The sequence below is a fragment of the Trachemys scripta genome, chromosome 10 (assembly GCF_013100865.1).
Source record: "Trachemys scripta elegans isolate TJP31775 chromosome 10, CAS_Tse_1.0, whole genome shotgun sequence".
Taxonomy (NCBI): domain Eukaryota; kingdom Metazoa; phylum Chordata; order Testudines; family Emydidae; genus Trachemys; species Trachemys scripta.
This window is the reverse complement of record NC_048307.1, coordinates 7,140,602-7,158,343: the sequence shown is the minus strand read 5'-3', so window position 1 is coordinate 7,158,343 and position 17,742 is coordinate 7,140,602. Positions and strand designations below refer to the sequence as shown.

Sequence of the window (17,742 nt, the reverse complement as noted above, 5' to 3'; positions counted from 1 at the left end):
TGATGGATGTTTCCTAAAAAAAGCCCTCTGTGGAAAGCTGTTGCAAATGGGAGTATTTTAATTAGGCTTTTAGACTACGAATGCAACACAAGTAGACAGAAAAGATATTTATCATGTTGGGTCACTGTCAGTATAGGCTCAACATCTGGCTTGATTTTATGGTATTATCCCATCCAACAGCCTTGAAAAACCTCTCACACATCTCCTCTATTACCTCAGAATTAGTTAAGTTGCCTTCTGTTTCTGCACCCCCCTTTAGCTTCGGAGCCGTGTAATAGCAAGAGCTGAGCCCCAAAAGGCCTCTATCTTTCACCTCATTTTGTACATTCAATACCAGTCATGGAAATGTTCTTCACCATAACTAGCGTTACACAACGCCGACACTCAGCGTGTGTTTGGCAGAAGTTTCCTCTGAGTGGACCACAACTGTAGAAGGTGAACTGGATACTTACTCCATTACTGGCGCTTTGTGCCGAACGGCCTGATCTGTACCGTTCAAACCTGTTATAAAACAGAAGAGAGACTATCAAACCCACACATGCACTCTGAGCAAGTCAAGTTCAAGACAAAGCCAGGACACGTCAGCGAGGGTGAAGATAGCTTTCCTTGGCTTCTGGTGGGATCTCCCAGCTGCTATGAATGAAGAAAGGAAACTATTACAGAGGTTGTGTTCTTGGGCTCCAGCAGGGATGGTGTTGACTAATTTGCTCTTTCAGCACATAGAGGCCAGTACATCCAGGGTAAGCAGCGTGAAGGAAGCTGCACAGCTTCCCTTCGTCAACCGCCACTTGAAAGGATTTTCTGAAGAAACAGGGTAGGAGAACTTGGAGCCAGAAGGGTAATACCCCTGACCGGAGAGTTGAGTACTAACAAGTCTTGCTCCCATCTAAGAGCTCCCCATCACCCGAAAAACTTCTGTACACGCCCCTCCCCAAGCACTTCCTGCTTTGCAGAGCAGCACCCTAGCACAGCTCTGCCCAAGGAGCGCGTTACAGTACATTCAGTGCTGCTGCAAACCCCCATCTCTCTCAACATTTCCTGGGTCCGTCCCCTTGTCTAAACACTCCCCAGCACTCAGCAGCTGCTCAGGGCCAATGCCCAGGCAGACACTCCCCAGCACAAAATAAACCACTTCAGCTAAAATAGATTGATTAGAGGAAAAAGCCTGGCTGGGCAGGGTCATTTGTTTCCACTAGCTGTATGTCTGTGGCCCAGACTAAGCCTTAACAGTCACTAAAAATGGATCTTCCCTACTCTCCAGGGTTGCCCTCATGCAGATCTAAGAATGGCCATATTGGGTCAGATCCATGGTCCATCTAGCCCAGTATCCTGACTTCCGACAGTGGCCAATGCCACGTGCTTCAGAGGGAATGAACAGAACAGAGAATCATCAAGTGATCCATCCCCTGTCCTCCACTCTCAGCTTCTGGCAAACAGAGGCTAGGGACACTCAGAGCATGGGACTGCATCTCTAACCACCCTGGCTAATACCACTAAGGGACCTATTCTCCATGAATTTATCTAGTTCTTTTTTGAACCCTGTTATAGTTTTGGTCTTCACAACATCCCCTGGCAAGGAGTTCCATAGGTTGCCTGTGCATTGTGTGAAGAAATATTTCCTTTTGTGTTTGTTTTAAACCTGCTGCATATTAATTTCATTTGGTGACCCCTAGTTCTTGTGTTATGAGAAGGAGTAAATAACACTTCCTTATTTACTTTCTCCACACCAGTCATGATTTTATAGACCTGATTTCATATTTTTCCAAGCTGAAAAATCTCAGTCTTTTTAATCTCTCCTCATATGGAAGCTGTTCCCCACCCCTCGTTTTTGTTGCCCTGCTCTGTATCTTTTCCAACTCTAAATATATCTTTTTTGAGATGCGGCAACAAAATCTGCACGCAGCATTCAAGGTGTGGGCGTACAATGGATTTATATAGAGGCATTATGATATTTTCTGTCTTATTATCTATCCCTTTCCTAATGGTTCCTAACATTCAGTTAGCTTGTTTGACTGCTGCTGCACATTGAGTGGATGTTTTCGGAGAACTATCACACTGACTACAAGATCTCTTTCTTGAGTGGTAACCGCTAATTTAGACCCGATCATTTAATATGTCTAGTTCGGATTATGTTTTCCAATGTGCATTGCTTTGCATTTATCAACATTGAATTTCACCTGCCATTTTGTTGCCCAGTCCCACAGTTTTGTGAGATCCCTTTGTAACCCTTCGCAGTCTGCCTGGGACTTAACTATCTTGAGTAGGTTTGTATCATCTGCAAATTGTGCCACCTTGCGATTTACCCTTTTTTCCAGATCATTTATGAATATGTTAAATAGGACTAGTCCCAGTACAGACCCCTGGGGGACACCATTATTTAACTCTCTCCATTCTGAAAATGGACCATTTATTCCTACCCTTTGTTCCTAGCTTTTAACCAGTTATTGATCCATGAGAGGGCCTTCCAGCTTATCCCATGAGTGCTTGCTTTGCTTCAGAGCCTTGTCAAAGGCTTTCTGAAAGTTTAAGTACACTGTATCCACTGGATCACTTTGTCCATATTTGTTGACCCTCTCAAAGAATTCTAATAGATTGGCAAGGCATGATTTCCCTTTACAAAAGCAGTCTATCATCCTCTTTCCTTACTATGAAACCCAACAAAACATTTTAAAGTCAGCCTGTTTCTGAATAAAGATCAATTAGAAACTTCAACCCTCTCCACCCGGAATGAAATTCCGGACCTGTGCATGTTAATTCAATACCATGGGTCTTCTGTCAGCAGGACAATGTCCGAGTGAACTGCAAAGATTTCTTAAACTAACAGTGGAAGCTACATTTTTAATTAAGTGCAAACAAAGGGAAGTTTAGGCCCAGATTTCTGTAAGTGTCTGTGGAGACTGTACATGCTCAGCTTCTCTGAAATATCGAGTCCCACTCTGCTTGCTCCCAAAAATGAAAGCATCCCCACAGTAGCACACATTTCTCACTAGAAAGATTTACAAGCCACTTACTCCTCTTAACCAACAAGCCCCAAATTCAAGAAGTCAGTTCCTGCTTGCATCCACTGATTGCATTTTATGTCCTCAGCGGCGCCAGAAACCAACATCTGGAATTTTGAACACTGAGTAACGGAGGAGGAGAATAAACTGGTTTTCACATGCTTGAAATATTCAAACCTACGCAGTGATTCTGCAATTTATTTGCTCTTTTCAAATATTTTTTTCAACTGTGCAGCTGACCTTTAGGTGTAAAATGCAATAAGAAGCTTACCCCCATTAAGTGAGATCCGAGATGGAGAAAAATGTTTGAAGTTTCACCATTTTATGGGTGATCGGTCTCATTCTGAGCCTTAATCAGAGACATTTACACATGGCTACTTGTAAAATCCTGCTCACAAGTGCTGAATTGTCCCAGTTCAGAGCATGAGGAACAATTCTAGTTTGGAAATTGTGAAGAGTCTGGTGCAAAAGACTAGGTGAAATGGATTGGGGGATATGGATTTTTTGCATCAATGTGCAGTTTTTCTGTGACAGCACAAAATCACACAGCTAGAGTCTAAATTATTTTTAAAAAGCTTTTTATAAACGAGGCTTGTGTTATCAGTAGGGGAGACAAGCATCCTTTTTTTAATAGGTTTGCCTCCTGCACCAATCTGTCAGGGAAAGATTAAACTTTCCCCCAAGAGTGCTACAGTTAGTAGGGTATGTAATGTAACAGCAATCAGTCTCCTAATTTTAAACCACATTTCTGGTTTTGAATTTAAAAGGTAGGAGCCCAGCCCTTATTTGCAACTTTTACAACCCAGTGCTTTGAGAAGACACAGCTACATTCAAATCAGTTCTCTTTTTTGCGATTCTAAAAGAAACCAAAATTCAGTGGCTATGAAAAAAATCTCAGCAGCTTTTAAAACCAGTATCTGGAAGCCTTCTGCGGGACACGGAGGAATTTAAGGCCAATCACAACCGAGAACATATGAATTCTTCATACAAGTTTCTTGGTCCAGTTCCTCCCATTTGCTTTGTGTTTCATCTTATTGGTTGCTTAACAATTTGTCCTCCATTTGTGAGAAAACCCAACATGTGGGAGTAAATAGGACTACTGGAAAAGGTGTCCCACCTCTCATATCTGAGGAAGACGTTATTTAAATCATCATTCACATGCAGCAATTCCTCCGTGACTTCTTCATTGGACACTCGGGAGATAAGTTCCACAATCCTCTGTTGCATAGCTCTACAGGTTCGGTTCAATTCCTAAGGAAATAAATTGCACACACCTGTATTACGATAACCAGTGAAGAACAAGTATATTTGCTTGGGCTCTGTTTGCAGCCACATGCATCAGTGGCTCAGTGTTCTCAATCAGCTGAGAAGTACCAACACAATGTGGATTATGGAAGATTAAATGCCACCCAAGAGAACACACACTTCAGAAGGACCATGGCCTAAAACACTTGAAGGCCTATTTATGACTCTGTGTCCAGTTCTTCTTTAATCATAAATACATGGCAAAGCTTTTTTAAAAATTAAATACCTATGGATTATTTTCATAAATGTTTTTGAGAGTAAGCATACTACAGCCAGGGCCTCCCAGAATGGAGACACCGGGTTTTCTGCCTAGCAGCACAAAGCACCAAAGGTATTGTCCTGTGGGGCTTGGGAAAGCGATCACTGGTATTTGCCACTGGTTTGGCTAGACACAATGAAAAAGGAACACCCCAGCAGCTGGGAAAGAGGAGGCACACAGCATGAAATATTATGTATTATGGAAACAAACACAAAAACTACACACATTGCTCAACTACATGCAGACACATTCTGGATAGTAGTATTACGCAACACCAAATAGTAGAGTCTCGTCATGGTCAGTGTGTCCACTGATGAGATGTAACCCAGAGCACTGAGTGATTAAGGAGAGAACCTTAAAGGCTAGGCTGCATAGATGTGTGCATTGCAGAAGTCTTTCACCCCAAGAGATATGGGTTCTAGTTTGCCTAGTTAGGTGATCTCCTGCTTTCTCTGCCATCACCAATTAATGGGTATACTCTTTTTGCCTCTGCCAGTCACAGAGGGCACAGGGTTGCAATTGTATGGACCAGAGGTTAAAACTAACATGTCAGGAGAGCTGCCTGACGCTACTGGCGAGACCCCAGTATTTCTCCAATGAGCATAAGCTTTTCAACCAAATCATGTCCCACTTCTTCTCCCACCCCTCCCCAGAGAGGAAATTCCGCACTAAACAAGGATGACTTGTTGGTACATAACCTTTGGGATGAAAGCAAAACGTGTTTGTTTTCCTTGCTTGCTCTGACATTCTAAGCTCTGGATAAATTTCACTTCATGCAATCCAGCTGCCTTAACAGCTTGAGGAACATGTTCTCCAATGTCAGTTTTGATCCCATCACTTTGGAAGCAGATTGTGACATTTCAGAGGTTTGCTTGCTGCCACAGTGGATAGGGCTGACAGTCTCTATCTATTCTGCTCAGACTTGGCTCTTCGGCAGACTGTTTACATTTAATTGTGGAGGAAAATGTCAGGAACTATTTAAGAAGCACGACTATATAAAACCTCAAAGCAAGAAGTCCTTCACATACAAGTATCCAGCTCACACCTTTCCTTCTTTAAAAGTCAAAAATAGTCTCTCTCCTCGGTGACCCAGATTTAGGCTGCATCAGCTGGAGAGAACCAGTCTGCATAAAGAATCACTACTGTCACACTTCGCTGTGTGATCATTTCTCTAACCTCAGAGCTAGACGGAGATTACACTGGGTCAGGATTTTCGTGGTGGTTTATAAATGTAAACAAATGGTTCTGTGCGGTTTTGGTCTGCCACGGTGTCCTGGAAGCTGCTTTTGTTTTGATCAATCCAATCGGCTTAGTAGCTGAAAGGCTCGTTATCTATTGTAAAGTGTCTCATCAGCTGCCATGATGGCTCCGAGACAACACACACTGCTGCTGCATCAGAGAGAGCAGTTTTTGGACCAACTTCAAACTCTGGTGCATCACAGAAAGCAATTCCCTGCCTTGCTCCCACTGTGCCACTCGGGCGGGGGCCCATCCTCCCACTGGTCCAATGATGAGACGATGCCTTCTCTTCCAAAGTAGACAACTACAGGAACAGGGACGGAGGTGGTAGGTCAGCTCATCAGTTTCTCAGGGCAGAGACCTTGTTTACTTCATGTTTGTACAGCGCGACCTGCCTGCCCCCAAATTGAGTGCACTGCCCCAGTAGCGCCCTTAACCATTGCTGGCTTGGGGAACAAGACATGCAGCCTGGGAGATGAACTTAGTCCCACACTAAGGCTGGCTCATCTGGAACACGGTTGATTCAGATCCAGAAGGGCCATTATGATTATCTAGTCTGACATGCACAGCACAAGCCAGAGAACAAACCCATATCAAGCCCATAACTTCTGGTTGAGCTAGAGAACCTTTTAGAAAGAGACATCCAGTCTGGATTTAAAGATTTCAAGTGACGAGGAATCGACAGTATCCCTTGGTAAAATTTAATCCATCCTGGAACAGAGAATAGGTTTGTGTTCTGTCAGGATTTGGGTCTCTTTGCCGTTACAAAGATGATCCTGAGTATTTGCTGAAGTAAGATAGCTTAGGCCTTCCTCCAATTTCCATCCTTTCATCGGGTTCCATATCACAGCATTAGCGAAAGCTTAAGGAGCACGCAAAGTTCACAGAACAGGACTGAAGTTGCCTTGAGTGTTTCATCACATACCTCAATTGCACAACAGCATCCAAAAAGCGAGACTATTGCCCAGTTAAGGAGTCCAGACACAAGCACACCTCCAATACAGAACCAGGCAAACCAAGGAACTGAAGTGGAGTGTAGGAAAAGGAAACCCCATTATGCCCGGCTGCAGGAACAGATTTGCTGGAAAACACACTTACCTGTAGTAACTCAAGGTCTGATGAATCCTCCTGTCCAGGAACCATTTCTGTTAACATTTCAGACATCACGTGTGTGTTCCCACGAACAATATCCAGTTCACTACGCAGCCGGGCGATCTGTTTTTGGGGAGGAGGGAAAGCAAGGGCCATATTACCTTTCAGTGTTAAGCAGAACATTTTTAAGAACTCGCTCTGCAGCTCCCCTGCTTCTGTGATTTGACTTGGGAGCAGTACATCTGGTGCTTGTCATTGGAGATCACAGAGAGGCTACTACATGTCATCATAAAGAAGATTACTTATCTAGAGTAATTACATTTTAGATCGATGATGAAGAAAGAAGCTATGAAGGACGTGGCAGAATTCACAGGCTTGGCAGAATTCGATTTTTGTTTTCTCCAATTTCAACAATTAATATTCAGTTTTATTTTTAAGACTTTTTTTTAATTTTTAACCATTTTTCTTTTTACAGTTGCTGGAAATTAAGGGGTGGCAGGGTTGGGATTAGGGCAGCACTAATAGCCGGGTTGCAGATGGTTCCCTGTGCTGCCAGAAGGCTGGTGACATTGAATCACAAGGCACAAGGTGTGGGGAAGGCTGTGGTCCTGGTGGGGCAGAACAGACACCCCCAGCCAGAGTCACAAGGACCACAAAGAGTCCCTGGCTGTAGGGGAGAAATTCCTGTTGCTGAATGGCTCCTACCTGGGGATGGAGCCATTCAGCAGCAAGGTGGCCTCCGCGGTGGCCCAGGACAACAACTCTTCGCAGTCTTGGCCAGGAGGTCTCTGCTTCTCTGGGCCAGGACAGCAGACTTCCCTGCACCTTGCACCTGCAGAGTCTGGGTTCATCGGCCCTGTGGCAGTGCAGGGAGCCCCAGCGGCTCTGCTCCCTCACTCCCATGACAGCAGGACTGCAGAGGACTCTCTGTGCTGCTGCAGGGCTGGGAACCCTCTCCCTGCAGGCACACCAACTGTTACCGATTGATTTTTTTTCCTGTCGATTTCAGTGTCAGCTGAAATCGACGTTTACTGACCTTTGTGGATTGAAATCAAATCCTGCCAAGTTTAGTTATTCATCACCATGACAAAGCCAGCTGTGCTAACACTCAGATGGAAACATGGAAGCAAACAAGAAGAGCAGCTAAATTAAACCGAATTATGCTACAAAACATAACACTCTTCTCTCAAAATGCAGACTGATGAGGGGAAAAGGAGGCATTTTGATCAGGGCTTTTCCACTTTGGAGTTGCATTCATTTCATCTCACAGGAAGGATGGGCCAATGGTTAGGGGGCTAGCTTGGGACTTGAGAGCCCCAAATTCAGTTCCCAGCTCTGGCACAGACTCTCTTTGTGACCCTGGCCAAGTTATTTAGTCTCTCTGTGCCTCAGTTCCCCATCCATGAGGTGGGAATAGTAAGACTTACCTACCACACAGGGGCTGGGAGGATGGATACATTAAAAGACTGAGATGCTCAGATACTACAGCAATAGGGCTCACATGTGTGTATCTTAGGGCTGGTCCACACTAACCCCCCAGTTCAAACTAAGATACGCAACTTCAGCTACGTGAATAATGTAGCTGAAGTCGAAGTATCTTAGTTAGAACTACAAGGTACTTACCGCGGGTCCACACACAGCAGGTAGGCTCCCCTGTCGACTCCGCGTACTCCTCTCGCAGAGCAGGAGTACCGGCGTTGACGGCGAGCACTTCCGGGATCAATTGATCGCGTCTAGACAAGACGCGATCAATTGATCCCAGAAGATCGATTGCTTGCCACCGAACCTGGAGGTAAGTATAGACGTACCCTGAGATAGATACAGATGTAAGAAAATTGCAGCCCACCATTTTGTTGTGGAAGCCACAACTTTTAATACCTTTTAAAACCTTTTACAGCTGCCGCAAATTTGAGCGATGCTACAATCCCCTGCACCAGGTCGCAAAGCCACTCATCACTTTAGGCCAGCTCTCCCTTCCCGACATGGCAGAAGGATGGCTGGGTGTAATCTGAGCAAATGGCGTCGCACCAGTGGACAGGGTCACACCACCACTCAAATTTGGCCCACTCCACCCACTGCCACGCTTGCCTTCGAGAACCAAGCAGGACACACAATATCTCTTCTCTGCTGCTGCCCTGCTTTGGAAGGCAGGCTACATGCCTTGAACTGCAACTTTAACCGATCACGGACATAACTTTTAAACCACAACAAAAATCACAACTTTCTTACAGCCTTAAAAGCAGATTGATTTCGCAATCCACAACAGGAGAAACGGTCACTAGACAAAACCAGGTCTCGGTTGCAACTGAAACTTACCTTCAGAAAAATTAAAATAGGTGACTATGACGACAGGCTGATTTGCTGAGCTAAGAGCCTTACTCACCTATTCACTTGAAATAACCAGAATTACAGCCCAGTACCTGTTCAGAATTGGCAGTGATGGGACCAGTCACATTCAGAGGTGGGGCCTGAGGAGCTGAATATGCAGTTGGAGATGGGGATGAGTAGGAACTTGTGCTCGTCTTTTGCTGGGACTGGGACCCATGCATATTTGCTGCTGGATCTACTTCAGGAACACTCTGTTACGCCAGAAAAAGAAAGGGTTCAAATGCTGAATGCTGACAGTGCTTGGTTTGCATCAACCCTAAGGCAATATGCCCAAATACAGGCCATAGCTCCACCTTCAGGAAAAGGTCCATTTTTGTTCTGGAATACAAGCTGACCTATCAGAGCACAAATGTGGAATAGCAATGACAAGCTACGTTAATCTCTTCTGTCCCAATCCATAACTTTTAGTTCCAGTTTTCCTCCACAAGAAAGGCAAGAAGGAAAATAAAAACAAGGGTCAGAGAGTGAAAGAAATGTAGCCTAGAAACGAAGTCACATTTTACAAAATCATTTGCTACACGCACATTGCAGGTACTTTATTCTGCTGTCGCAACCGTAAGTGCATTTCCTGTTTCTCTGTGTATTTAAATGTGCAGCTATATTATTGCATTGCCACATAGTTTCACAGTGAACAGTCTGAATATTTGCAATCGGTAAGTTTACTTTCCAACAGTAATAGCGGAGTCGATTGTAAGCCCTGACTTTCAAAGGTACTGAGTACCTGCGGCTCACACAAAGTCAATGGGAGCTGTGGTTGATTAGCACCTTTGAAAGTGGGGGACGTCTACTGGTTTCTCGTGATGTCCCCCATGAATTGCGTAAAGCAAAATAAAAAGTACACAAAATGCAGAACACTGGCTTGCAACCTTTGAAAGTCAGGCCTTCTTTGTTCATCTGCACAAGATGCATTGAAGGCAGTGCCACCATATCATCAACAGAAACAATTGTCCTCTCTGGGGGAGAGATAATTAACTCAACAATAGATCCTGCCAGGGCTGGTCCTGAGCAGATTAGTTACGTTTGTGTGGCAGTTTGGTGACACATCACAATATTCAGTACAGAATAAGTGTATAAAACTCCTTCAAACTCATTCTGTTCTTAGCTGATGTTTGTCACAAGGGGACGCCAGTAGTTTATCAGCCTGTCAACCAAGTTCCCTTATTTGTTTCCATTCCCTTTTACTATTACAAAGGCCATCCAGGTTTGAGAAAGTTTGGGGCAAGTTTAATAAAGTCAATAGCTGAGGAAAAGAGCAGAAGTTAAAAGAGTAGTATCCAATTATTCATATGACCCTGGAAAATGCTTCACTGCAGCTTACCCTCTGTGGCGTGTGTATTGGAGACAAAGCATCAAGATCTGCCATAGGAAATTCTATCCCTTTCCTTTTGAGTTCTTCATAAATATGCACTACTCCAGTTAGATCGGGGCTACTTCGAAATGCATCTGCCCAAGCCTGGAAAACAACATACAGGATTATTCATAAGACTTCCATGTGATCTGTAAGTTCCCTTCTACCTCTTCTGTCACACGAGACTCATCCAAACCAGAAACGCATTCATGCATTTCAGTCTCAAAGGAGACATTCAATATTCCAGCTTATCTGAAAGATTCTGGGTTTCTACCCAGATGGTCAAGCATCAAACAGAACATAAATGGGGATTCACAGTGGATAGCAGTCCCACATAACAATTACATAGGCAGAAGCGGTTAATGCACTCGTTTAGTTATATTTGGTGGTACATTGATATTTGTCCTCATACTTAACTCTAGCCCTGCAATAAACTTTGAGACAGAAGCAATTTAAGTAAAATTCCTAAGAAATGTAATAAAAGGCAAAGGATAATCTAAGTGCACACACGAAAATCTCTTGGGTCATATTCCAAAAGACCATACTTTCATTAAAAGTTTGATCCACATGGCTTTTCATATGAAAGAAGCCACACGGAAAGAAAAGAACTACTGTTAAATTAGAGAGCTATTCAGAGAAATGTGGGTAAGATTGGAAAAAGTTCTTCACGAACGCTCACCATGTAGTCATTTTCTGAAAATAGACTTTGACTATTTTCACCCCAAAAAAGTTTTCAGCCATCATTTCAATCAAGGATAAAATAGATTAAAAATAAGATTAAGTATTTGACTTACACTCTTACTCTGCTCACTTCTAGGAAATTGTATTTAGTACCCTATATACCTCCATCATTTCTCGGAGGCTAACAGTTCTGCTTCCCAGTACTGTTACAGTAAATTAGTTGCATTGATTGTTCAGATGCAATGGGAGTTCCACCAATCTCATTTCAGCAGGAGAAACTATCTCCAATTGGCAAGAGCCATTCCGGTTTGAAAGGTCAGTTTCAAGGAAGCTTCCTTAGTTACAACAGAAGCATCCTTGTTGCAGAAGTAACCAATCTTGGACTGTCCTGATGTTTGTAATTTACATGAGAGGCAGTTTAAACCCATTTCTATAGAATTGCATTTTCCACTCTGCTTTTCTATTGGCCCTTAACTAATAGAGTGAAACTGTAGTGGCCCCAGGTGAGCTCTGTTGAGCCATTGCACAGAATGACTCAGGCGCCGAGTCCCACCCCATGTGCACTGCATTGCTGCACAGAGCTCTTACTGTGGTTTGGTTCCCCAGGAAGAGGGACAATTGCACCCCTGCTTCACTGGTTTCCTGTAGCTATTTCTGCATCCAATTCAAAATCAGTGAGCTCACATCACCCTAGCTCTGGGGCTTCCTACTCTTCTACCTGCTAATCTGGCCTCTCCTCTGCAACTCTCCACCCCTGCAGAAAGGAGACACACTTATTTGTGCTGCTTCGCCTGTATGGATCTCCCTCTGCATTGAATCATCTCCAATCTTTAAATCTTGCCTTTTGATTTGAGCTTCTTTTTTTGAGGGGGTCCAGGTTTCACCTGGACAGTGGCACAGCCGGGCAGAAGGAACTTCGGTTCACCCCACATCCAAATAGCTGAACCACTGAACTCCTATTTCCAAAAGTTGCAGTGTGGCATAGTGCAGGCCCTAACCCTGCTAGATTTGATCTTGTGAGCACCTGATCCAGGCGAGAGCCGTATTCTATAAAAACATTTCCAAAATACAGTTTTAATTGACACACTATGAATAAATTTAAAATGTTGTGAAATCTGTTGGTTGACTAGAGAGGCCACACTACATGCCCTACTTGTGTTATGGTCAACTTAGTCAGTGCAACATTATTTGTATTACTGTAGCACCTAGAGCACCCAGGTGAGCTATTTTCAGTACTGACAGGGATAGTTAATGTAGTACTAGTAGTACTGTTAATGCCACTGTACAAGGCACTGAGAAGAACTCATCTGGAATACTGTGCACAGTTCTAGTCACGCATGTTCAAGAAAGATGGATTCAAACTAACATCTTCAGAGAGGGGCTGGGAGGATGATTGGGGGAATGGAAAGCCAATGTTATTAGTGGAGACTAAAACAGCTTGGCTTGTTTAGCCTCGCAAAACGAAGGCTGACAAGTACATCAGGGAGTAAACACAAGGGAGGGAGAAGAGCTATTTAAGCTAAAGAACCATGTTGGCACAAGAACAAATGAATATAAAATTTGCCATGAATAAAGTTAGGCTAGAAATCAGAAGAAGGTTTCCAACCATCAGAGGAGGGAGGTTCTGGAACAGCTTCCCAACAGCAGTAGGGGGCACAAACTACCTAACTAGTTTTAAGATGGAGACACCATCCAATTTGCAGCAATCCACACTCAGGGAAGACACAGGAGTATAACAGCTAGGGTTGTTTCAGGAGATGTTTGCACAGCACATTCCCATACTTCTAGCTTATGCTATTAGTCCTCACTTGTATAGGCATTAAAATTCCCTATTATTAAATCATAAGTTGTGACAGACACAGACCAGTGGGGAACAGCAGTCTGGTAGAGGGCAAATATACTGGTCACTTGATGAGTAGTTTTCTGTTCCCTGAGTGACCAGAGCAGGGGCTGCACTAGAGTAATCAGGAACCTGCTAGAACCAGTTAAGGCAAGCAGGCTAATTAGGACACCTGGAGCCAATTAAGAAGAAGCTGCTAGAATCAATTAAGGCAGGCTAATCAGGGCACCTAGGTTTTAAAAGGAGCTCGCTTCAGTTTGTGGTGCGAGTGTGAGGAGCTGGGAGCAAGAGGGTGTGCTGCTGGAGGATTGAGGAGCACAAGCATTATCAGACACCAGGAGGAAGGTCCCATGGTGAGAATAAGGAAGGTGTTTGGAGGAGGCCATGGGGAAGTAGCCCAGGGAGTTGTAGCTGTCATGCAGCTGTTACAGGAGGCACTATAGACAGCTGCGGTCCACAGGGCCCTGGGCTGGAACCCGGAGAAGAGGGCAGGCCCGGGTTCCCCCCCAAACCTCCCAATTGACCTGGACTGTGGGTTCTTCCAGAGGGGAAGGTCTCTGGGCTGTTCCCCAACCCACATGGTGAATCTCTGAGGCAAGAAAATCCACCAATAAGCGCAGGACCCACCAAGATAGAGGAGGAACTTTGTCACAGTCTACAGAAGAGGGAAGTGTGGGCCATTAAAACGCTATAATAGAGTGGAGCTGGGAAGAGACAGCAACCCCTTGGATCAGAGAACAAGAAGAATAGAGTTTTAAAGCTGAGGAAAGCTGGATGAGAGGCAGGATATTCCATGTTTGTGTGTCCCCATCAGGGAGCTGAAAAGTACTTCTGTAGTCCCTTTCTCTGAATTATCTGATAATCTAGAAAACAAAGTCACTCACCACCTCTGACAAAACAAAGACATTGTGAGAGGAGCCAACCACAGGCAACTCTTCACAATTTCCATTCTGTATACGCCAAAAGACATTTCGGATTCTAAACCAATGAAGGTTTTTAACCCCACCACACTAGATCTATTCAGATATAAATATATGTAACTATAGAGAGCAATGACTCTGGCTTCATGGTAACATTGCAACCACTGTTCCACTCTGGTTCTATTAATGGATGGAAACGACGTGAATCTGGGTACCAAGTTAGCCAGCATCCTAGAAAACCACCGTAGAAGCCTTAGTAAGGAAATAAACACACTTTGGTGTTAAGAAGTTTCTATTAATAGCACATAATACAGATTATTGTACTGTGACCTCACCCATCGGCTTTCCCACCGAAGGGAGGGGACGTGTGAAGGTTCACTCGGACTAAGAGGAGTCTTTTTTAAACAGTTCTATTCAAGTTGCATTATTTATGGAAGAAGCAGTGGGTTGGAAGGGAGGGCGAAGGGGCTTCTGAAGCACCTATGCAGTCCACTCCTAAGTCTTCCACCAAATTTATTTCCTGTTTTAAAGAAATACAACGTATTTAGTAAGTCTTAGTGGCTTCGTTTATGTTCCTGTATATGCTTTAAATATGTACCACCCGAGAAACAACTAGAGATTCAGTAGCCCGTTTCCCCGCTCAAATTAAAGATATGTTTTGAAAACTGCATTATGTGCCTGTCAACCTATTCCCAGCAAGAACCACCACAGCACCTTTATATAGTTTTTAATATACGAAGTTTTTAACTGCCTGGTATTTGCAATAGCCTAGTAGAAGCTTGCAAATAAAGCTTCCTATGACTGTCAAGTTTCCTCCAGCAACGGTGTTTCTTCATGCAATTCTAATGGGACGTGAAATTAGCACGGCTTTGTTGGGCGTTTTGTGCAGCATACAAATAAGTGGCAGATGTGCACTTCTGACCTTTACCACTTTGGGCAAGGAGCTGACAGTTCAGGAAACAGTATGAGAGTAAACTGCTGCTGCAGAGCAAGCAGAGGAAATGAGATCTTTCGATGAATGTTCCTTATAGAAGTACAAAGGGCTTATTAAAGATGGAAAAGTAGTTCCATTTTCAGACAGGGAAATGGAGCAGAGAGAGATTGAAGATTGATCTTGTACTATTTAAAAAAAATCATCAACAGAAGTTCTCCCATTTATTTCATTGAGAGCAGAATGTGCTGCTAAAATGACTTGTCTAACCTCACGCAGTGAGTCAATTAGGGTTGGAAACAGAATATAGGTCACCAACTTCTAGGTCGCCTGTCTAACCAGTAGATGTGCTGCCCTTAAAAACACCTCACTACCAAAGTGGTGTCTTTAAAGAATCCTGTGTATTCAGAATTGAGAAGGCATTTTTCCCTAGGTAAGTTCTGCCCCTAAATGTCATATATTAGGGTCTCCCATTTCATTGTGGGTTTGCCATTGCACGTTTAGCACTAACACCATGCTCAGCACGGTACAGTGCTCAGCAAGACAGCTCCCATCTCAGAGATGGCATACAGAACTGAAGAGCTGACTTGCATACCTGAATCAGGGCGAGTACTTTATCCTGTACAATGGTGGGAGGATTGTTCTTGGGCGAGATGATTTTCACCAGAACACCATCTATGAAGTCTCGGTTTGCCACGAGGACATGGAAGCGATGGCCACAGTTTTTCACACAGGTCTCCAATACCTACACAAGAAACACAAATAACCTCTGATGGAACAAAGGAAGAGTCCTCCTGGTACAAAGAGTCTGCATTGGGGGGAGGAGGCACGAGGGGGGTGAGGAGAGAGGAAGAGGAGGCTTAGTACCCTGTTTTTGCTTCTTTCCCCTACACCCCCCCCACAGTACCCCTCCTGAGCTTCCTCCTCTACACACAACCCTAGGAATTCGTTGATATGTTCAGTCACCTTTACCAGGAACCATGCAAACCAGTCGATTGGTTAATAGCCAAAGTGTAGCAATTTTCCTTTAGATGTACCCTGAAGCTGAATTAGATCAAATATGTAGCCCTTTCTCATTATAATTTTCACTAGTAATTTTGGACCTTTGCTTTGGACATTAGTCAGTGAGGGGGTGATCCAGCTGATGAGACAATATCACTAGAAATTATGCCTTGGGCACCAAAAGATGCTGACAAAATGTGATTCATATTAAAGTTTTTTCCTTTCTTGATAGCTTTTGTCTTGTGATAAAATAAATCACTAATATTAACACCCGAGACTTTTGTGATCCAACTTTTCTCATTGTCAAGATGAAGAAATAAAAGTTTCTGCCATTTTCATTCACATTTGCTCACTAATGCCATTTGTACACCAAATTTCAGCACATAGGTTGTTACAGCAAGGACATGTCAAATGGATACCCTGTCACAGGGTCGGGTTTAGAGATACCCATTGACAATGCTTCTGAAATGTGATTGAACCAGGACACCCCAATTTACAATCCATGTTATAGAGTTTTACAGGGGGATTATGCCAAATTATCTTAAATCCTTCAAAACACTCTGCTTTTGAATTATTTGACAGGTTATACCCCAAGACACATTTTCCCCATAACTTAGCTGGAGTCACTCTCACTTAGACATTCAATTACCACGGAACACCAGCTATTGACTCTTTTCTGTGCCGAACATGATGCACGTGGAGATGAATACAACACACAGCATTTACATATAACCATAGCGAATAACTGCCAGGACCCCATAGCCAAGGAGCTTCTGCTCCTACTGATGTCCTCGCACCTGACGACATGGGCACTGAGGCCTGCAAGTCCAGATTTCAGCCTCTTTTCAAGACAACGTATAATTCCATATCCACATTATGATGGACAAAGCAGTCTCATTTTGCTCCCTGGGGCACTAGCACCTTATTTTAGTTCTCTCCAACAAAACCCTTAACTGGCAGCTATCAGAATGACAACCCAGGGCAGGAAGTGGCCAGGAGGAGACAGAGCTAACAATGGATTAGTGCAAGAGCACTTCATCTTCAGAGACCGAGTCAAAGCCAGTTAGGTAAAGAATGAAAAAGAATTTAGAACTGTCATCTTCATACAAGTGACAACCACCACACAGGTCAGCACAACTGGCAACCATCTATGCTAAGGAGGGAGCAGCATAGGATGTAGCAAGGGAGGACTGAAGTGTGCTGGCAGAGTGCAGGGGAAAACACATGCAGATCACCTACCCACATTATGCCTTGATCTAGTCAATGGTATTTGTCCCTTACATTCAGGAAGTGCAAGTTTCACCCACCAAAACACATTCTCATCTGCCACGTTACCCAGTAGGCCCTTTTCAACCAATAGCCTTGCTGACATGATCAGCAGGAAAGGTCACTGTCAAATGACCTCACGCTCCAGTAGGGCTGTGCAAATGCGCAGTGTAGTAATTTATGCTGATTTAGTTTAGGCTTCCTGTTTCTGATGTACTTACAAAAAAAATTACACTATTAGTTTTTGTGCCCTTAGCTAGTTGCTCTCCAAATTCTGCCTTATACTTTTAGAGTTGACTTGCCAGAGTAGATGCTGCTTTCTATTTTCCCTCACTAGGATCTGACTTCCAATTTTTAAAGGATGCCTTTTTGCCTCTGTTATTTAGTGACAGTGGCTTTTTTTTTTTTTTTTGGTCCCTTTCTGCCTTTTTTTTTTTTAGTTTGGAGAATACATTTAGTTTGAGGCTCTATT

The 17,742-nt window shown here is 43.7% G+C and overlaps 1 protein-coding gene across 4 annotated transcripts in view; it reads right to left on the bottom strand.

The window, feature by feature from the left end:
• TOM1L2 (target of myb1 like 2 membrane trafficking protein) overlaps window positions 1-17,742 on the bottom strand; it is a 72,851-nt gene that overhangs the window by 18,581 nt on the left and 36,528 nt on the right. For all 4 annotated transcript variants that reach the window (XM_034782912.1, XM_034782913.1, XM_034782914.1 and 1 more), the window contains exons 4-9: window positions 15,598-15,747; window positions 10,601-10,735; window positions 9,315-9,473; window positions 6,901-7,017; window positions 4,117-4,250; window positions 453-501 (exon numbers count right to left, since the gene is read on the bottom strand). In XM_034782912.1, the coding sequence (XP_034638803.1) occupies window positions 453-501; window positions 4,117-4,250; window positions 6,901-7,017; window positions 9,315-9,473; window positions 10,601-10,735; window positions 15,598-15,747 (744 nt within the window). The remainder of the gene's footprint in view (window positions 1-452; window positions 502-4,116; window positions 4,251-6,900; window positions 7,018-9,314; window positions 9,474-10,600; window positions 10,736-15,597; window positions 15,748-17,742) is intronic.